The 5,980-nt window shown below is 32.4% G+C and overlaps 1 protein-coding gene across 4 annotated transcripts; it reads right to left on the reverse strand.

Annotated features, from left to right (window-relative positions):
* Nucleotides 1–211: 211 nt before the first annotated feature.
* Nucleotides 212–3,257, reverse strand: LOC110604665 (haloacid dehalogenase-like hydrolase domain-containing protein Sgpp). 4 transcript variants are annotated; one of them, XM_021742927.2, is made up of 6 exons: nucleotides 3,034–3,255; nucleotides 2,810–2,883; nucleotides 1,664–1,805; nucleotides 1,194–1,345; nucleotides 854–1,115; nucleotides 212–756 (listed from the first exon to the last, which is right to left on the reverse strand). In XM_021742927.2, exons 2-6 carry the CDS (start codon nucleotides 2,842–2,844, stop codon nucleotides 565–567), a joined length of 783 nt encoding a protein of 260 aa, XP_021598619.1. In that variant the 5' UTR covers nucleotides 2,845–2,883; nucleotides 3,034–3,255; the 3' UTR covers nucleotides 212–564. The 4 variants fall into 4 exon arrangements, with proteins under 4 accessions (XP_021598619.1, XP_021598620.1, XP_021598617.1 ...); XM_021742928.2 differs by having other exon boundaries at nucleotides 1,664–1,778; nucleotides 3,034–3,253; XM_021742925.2 differs by having other exon boundaries at nucleotides 2,810–3,257.
* Between the last annotated feature and the right edge of the window lie 2,723 nt (nucleotides 3,258–5,980).

Here is a 5,980-nt window from a genome sequence, read left to right on the forward strand (position 1 = left end):
CGCGTATACATTTTTTCCACCTTCTTTTCTACTGAGTGAAACCGCGTATACATTTTTTCCACGTGATCCAATCATATGGTAACAGTGACCCAATCATATGGTAACAGCTCACTGCCCTGAATCTCATGTAGTATCAATTCTATAAATAATCAATTTTTAAATTTTTTTAATCTAAAAATAAGACTGAAGAAAATAAAAAGAAACATAAAAATATTGAAGATACTATCTAGAATGATTATTTATATTTGGTGACCTGAAAACACGTTACAGTTACTTCTTCCAAAACAAAACAAACTTTAGGTCGAGTAACTCTATTAAAACAAATTAGAGTAAACTTCTAAAAATTACCTGTAATGCCATTACCATATTCTTTTGCAAAGATGCATGGTTCATGGCAAATAAAAAAAAAAAAAAAATTCATCTAGAGTGAACAAGGTGATTTCATCCTTGACCTATCAATCATATGGTACCAAATCTGAAACAGCTTTTTAGCCTTTAAGAGATGCAGATGCTCTTCTGCAACACAATTATTAGAGTAATCGTTGAACTTGTGAAGTAATTTATTCAAGCAGCAGGTTTTTCAGCAGCTTCCTTTTTATCAAGCTCTTCCAGAGCTACCCATAATTTCGGATCATCATAATCCTTTATTAAAAAAGTTGGCTTGGCTTCCATCAGAACATGTTCAGGATTTCTGGTAGTTAAACCAACAACAGGCATCCCAGCTGCTACTCCGGCTTTTATCCCAGAAACAGAATCCTAGCAGAGAGAAACAAGAAACATAGAACACACTGAACATCAGAAATTCATCACAGGTTAAGCAACTTCAAAAACAAGAAAGCCGGGTCAAGCTGACCTCGCATATAAAGGTGTGTTCCTTTGACACCTTGAGTACTTCAAGGGCCTTCAAGTAGGGTTCCGGATGTGGTTTGGCATGTTCACAATCATCACCTAGGATAACAGCATGAAAGAATTCTGAAAGCCCAAGAAGAGAAATCATGAGTTCAGCATTTGGTCTTGGAGCATTAGTAACTGCTGCCCGTTTCAGTCCACGATCTTCAATCCATTTCTTCAATTTATAAAGGCCATTTATGGCCTTCAGTTGTTCAGAGGCCAATCTGTATTTCCAAAAAAATATATTACACGGTTGAAACTAAGAAAAAAAGATGCAGTGAAAAAGAGACGGATTTTTTTACCTACGAAACATGGCTTCCTTATCCTCTGTGAACTTTAAGCCTCGAGGAATATCATTGGGAAAGAGGAGCACTGCAATATCCTCATTATGCTTGCCAGCTATATTCTGAATAAAGAATTCCTCTGTTATTGGAACTCCATCATTGAAATTTATCTGTTGGATCACAAATTTTAATTAATCCCCAAACAAATTGTTAGAATTTATAGCTCATTGAGGTCATAATCAGCTCAAAGTTATAAATCCATCAGAATCAGTCAAACAACATGTGGAAGCTTCCATTTCAGAAAATTCACTATTCCATAGAAGAACTCTACAGGAGTACAATTTCTCATGAAGTGATGTAAACTTTTCCATTGTGAAAGTTGGATTATGTAAACATGTGTTGAAGGAACAACAATTGTAAATGATCATATATGCAGTATTACTAATAAAATAGATGTTAAGAGAGAAAGTGAGAGAGGGCAGGATTACCTCCTGAAGCATTTCACGGAAGGCATAATAGTGAAGGGGGTCTGAATCACATAGTGTTCCATCAACATCAAATAGTACAGCTTCCAAGGGAGCAAGTCCGGAAAGAGCACTTTTCCTGCATCCAGAAATTGAAGACGATGACCTGTAAGAGCTTTCAACATGATCAAGAACTCAAAAGCAACAAATAATCACTTTCTATATACACTATATGTCGACTATATTTGCATATTTCAACTGGTTTCTCCGGATCATAATCCTAAAACTAACTAAATAATCCCATTCCAGCCCCAAAAGGCTTGAATTCTAAACTAATGCACAAACGACTATTAACCTTTCCTCAAGGCAGTGGACAATTGAGTTTTGCTTTGATACAGTTTAAGAACACCTGTTGCAGCAACCCTTGAGATCTCCTATTTCTCAAACAAAACTTCATATTTGTCTAGAAGTAAAAATTTACCAATTGCTGAATTCAAAGAGAGTGGTGGACATATTATACTTTAATTCAGTTTTAACAGAGACTGATGCTAGTGGTTGAGCCTTACATATCAAACGAACTAATCAATTCCATTACACCTCAACAATTTAATTACTTATAATTCAATATGGGGGCTTTAGCCCAATTCATTTCTCTTTCTCAGTAAGCAACAGGTAGTAGTAATGGAGGAACCACCTAATTGCACAGGAAAAAAATTCCCTAAATTATTCTATATTGGAAGTAGGCCTAATACATACCATAAGAAAAATCAGAACTCAGAGAAGCAGCTTGAAGCATGCCTAATTGAACAAATACCCATCTCAAATCAGATTTCTAGGACAAAGGGAGCAATTACAACACCTACTTAACTGGGAATTAATCAAATTATATCCCACAGAGAAAAGAAAAAGGGAGGGACAGCTGAATAACATCCAGAAAAGAAGTGCATGCACAATAAATAATCACAGAAATCTAATAATGGGTGTCAGAAAAATCCAAAATAACATGAAATAACCGAATAAGTAGACATTGAATCAAGGCACATTGCAGCAAAGCTCTTGAGATGTTAGTCGATAATTGAATATATATTGAAGAAATGAAGAAACCCAGATGAAATATACTCCGAAATGAAACAAAAATCAAATGGAAGAAAAAAGAGATCACAAACTCACGTATCAACAGAATTATCTGTAGAAGAAACTGTCATCCTGTGATTTGCAGTGCAAAAACCAAAACGCTTTCTTTCCTGTTTCGATGGTATATAATATTGTTCCAGTGATGGGTATTGACGAAGAGATCCAGAAATAAACGAATGGTTAACATACGAAGCGAAGGAGCGAGAAAGAGAATCTAACATAGAATCAGAAACCATAGGAGAAAGATGCGAGTTGTTTACTTGGTTGGCAAGTGCTTAAATTGCGTAGTATTCTTACACGTCACAAAAGGGCAAAAAGGTGAACCCAATTTTTCTGGTAATATCGTTCGCCTTCAGTCAAGTTCGTCAACTTAAAAGGCCTAAAGAAGTGAGAGAACGGGATAGAGAGAGAAAGGGTGCGAGAAGTGAGAGAATGGTAGAACGATCAGTGCGGTGTGAGTTCTTACTCCACGGTTGCTGGGTGTGTACAACTCTTTAAGGGTAGGTCGTTGGTGGTCTAGTTGTGATTCATATACCTTTAGGGGCAAAAAGAAAAAAACAATGGATTTGATTTTTGTTTCTTGTTCTGCTGTGAATATTGTATGAATTCGATTTAAAATTAAATAAATTAAAAATTAAAATTTTAATATTTTAAAAATTAAATTAAATTAATTTTAAATAAAAATTAATTTAAATCAAACTGATATGATTCGATTTGATTGAATTCAATTCAATTTGATCGAATTCAATTCAATTTGATCGGTCGGACATTTTAATACATTTTTTTTTATTTTTTACGCTTTATTTTTAATATTTTAAAATTTAATTAAAATAATGCACTCCGAGGTTTAGTCTGGTGGAAAGTGCATCCTTGTAGCCTTTGTGAGATCAAAGGTTCGACTCCCCCATCCCCTATTTCAAAAAAAAAAATTTAATTAAAATATTTCAATATTGATTATGATCTAACGTCTTCATATTATTAAAAATAATATATTATTATCACTAATCGATTCAGTTTAATTTTTGATTTTTTTCTGATCAAAATCAAATCAAACCGAAATAATCGAAATTTTTAAAATTAAAAACCGAACCGAAATGAATAAAAAATGAAATTGAATTTTTGAATTATTTCAATTCGGTCGATTTTTTTGATTTGAATTCCCTATTCCCTCCCATCGCTCAGTGGTTTTGTTTTTTTTTTCTTCGAATTTTTTTTCTTGTTTCATTTTTCAGGCTTTGTAGCACTTATGGAAGGAATTTTACTAGATCAACCTTATTAGAGGTTACTTTATTTCTCTTTTTTTGGGAGGTTTCTCCTCCCATCGTTCAGTGGTTTTGTTTTTTTTTTCTTTGAGTTTTTTTCTTATTTCATTTTTTGCAGGCTTTACAGCACATATAGAAGAAACTTTACTAGATCAACTTTATTAGAGGTTACTTTGTTTCTCTTTTTTTGGGAGATTTCTCGTTGGTGTGATGTCGATATCTCATGACCAAACCATTACGTTTGGTGACTATTGCTTTTGCAAGCGAGGATAACATTGTGAGCTCTATTTTCATATCCTCTTTGAATTTTTTGGTGAATCTGAGCAGTTTTCATTTTGCTCTGTCATGAGGCTTTTTCTCTCTTCATTTTCTATTGCATGTGCTTCATCTTGGTATTTATAGTGGCTTCGTAATTTGCTTTTGGTGGTTTTTTCTGGTTTGCATTTGTTATTTTGATGCGCTACTGATTATCGATGGTATTATGTTGCTCAATTATTTATTTTCCAAATGGCATAGTAGAACAAAGCTTCTCAGTTGTCTCAGTTGTGTCGTGATTTAATCTTTTATTTGATTTTTGGCTGGTTTGCTTTCAGTTTGATTTTAGTTTGTTTTGAGTTTCGTTTGTCTGATTTTGATTTTACTGCAGTTTAATTTTTATTTTATTTGGAAAATATTCTATATTAGCCTTATGGGCCTTGTAAAATGAAATATAATATGCATTGGTAAAAAAAAAGGTTCGTCATTTTAAGAGTGATGACGTCTTTGTTTGCTACCTCTTAATTAATAATTATATTAATTACAAGAATTAATAGACTTATTATAGTAAGTTTTGATGTTACTAATAGCCATGAAATGCAATATTATATTATAGGCTAAAAAAAGATGTCTCAAAATAAAATCATTACAAATAATACAAGAAGGGACGAGATCCTTTTCCTAAGATTCAGATATAGAATAAATTATTATAATTAACAAAATATGATGGAGTTTGTCGATCGTCAATGAAATTTAATCAAATTGAAGTTGAGCATAACATGATAAAATGACTTTCAAATTATTGTGGAATAACTTTTTGATCTTTGAATTTCTACAAACATAAAAAAATGGAGTGACATATTCACCAAGCTTCTTTTCTTTTGTCGCAATGAAAATTCTATTTTAGTTATACTTTTTCTTGAATGGAAATTATGTTAATAGTGATTCGAAGAAATTCTTTTAAAAAAATTAGGACATCTTGATTAATCCATGTTGATTATGAGAGACTATTGAATGGAGCTTAATTTAATGGCATTTAATGCAAAGACAAGCTCTTACCTATAAATAAGCAATTGTTGATGTCTTATTTGCATCAAGTAGTTTTTCAGGGATTTAAGTGATTGTTGAGATAATTGACGGATCCGGATCATATAGTTTTGAAGAAAAATATAGAGAGGGAATTTATTTTAGGAATTATTTCCTAAAATAGGAGTGACAAAATAGTGAAAAAATTATTTTGAATTGAGTATCGCTGTTTTTTAGTAGATCTCACTTTTAAGCTTTTCATTTGTACCTACTATTTCAAACTTGTTTAGAGTTTGGCTTATGGGCGTAGCCTAAAATTATTGGTGAATCATGTTAAATTTATTGTGTGTCATTTATTTATTATTTCTGCAGTATTTATTTTTGATACTTTAAAGGCAGTTTTTCTCTAAAGGCAAAGGCAAATAATATAATCAATTTAAATGACACAAACTACTATATATGGAGAAAAAAGATGCAAGATCTCTTATTTGTGATGAAATTGCATTTCACAACTAAAACTAAGGACAAAACGGACGAGGAAAGGGAGTTTGAGCATAGGCAATTGTGCAGTTTTATTCGATAGTTTGTCAAAAATAATGTTTTTAATCACATATGCACTAAGACTTATGTCCGATCATTATGGAATAAACTCAAGGAGTTGTAC

This window comes from Manihot esculenta, chromosome 17 (assembly GCF_001659605.2).
Source record: "Manihot esculenta cultivar AM560-2 chromosome 17, M.esculenta_v8, whole genome shotgun sequence".
Lineage (NCBI taxonomy): Eukaryota > Viridiplantae > Streptophyta > Magnoliopsida > Malpighiales > Euphorbiaceae > Manihot > Manihot esculenta.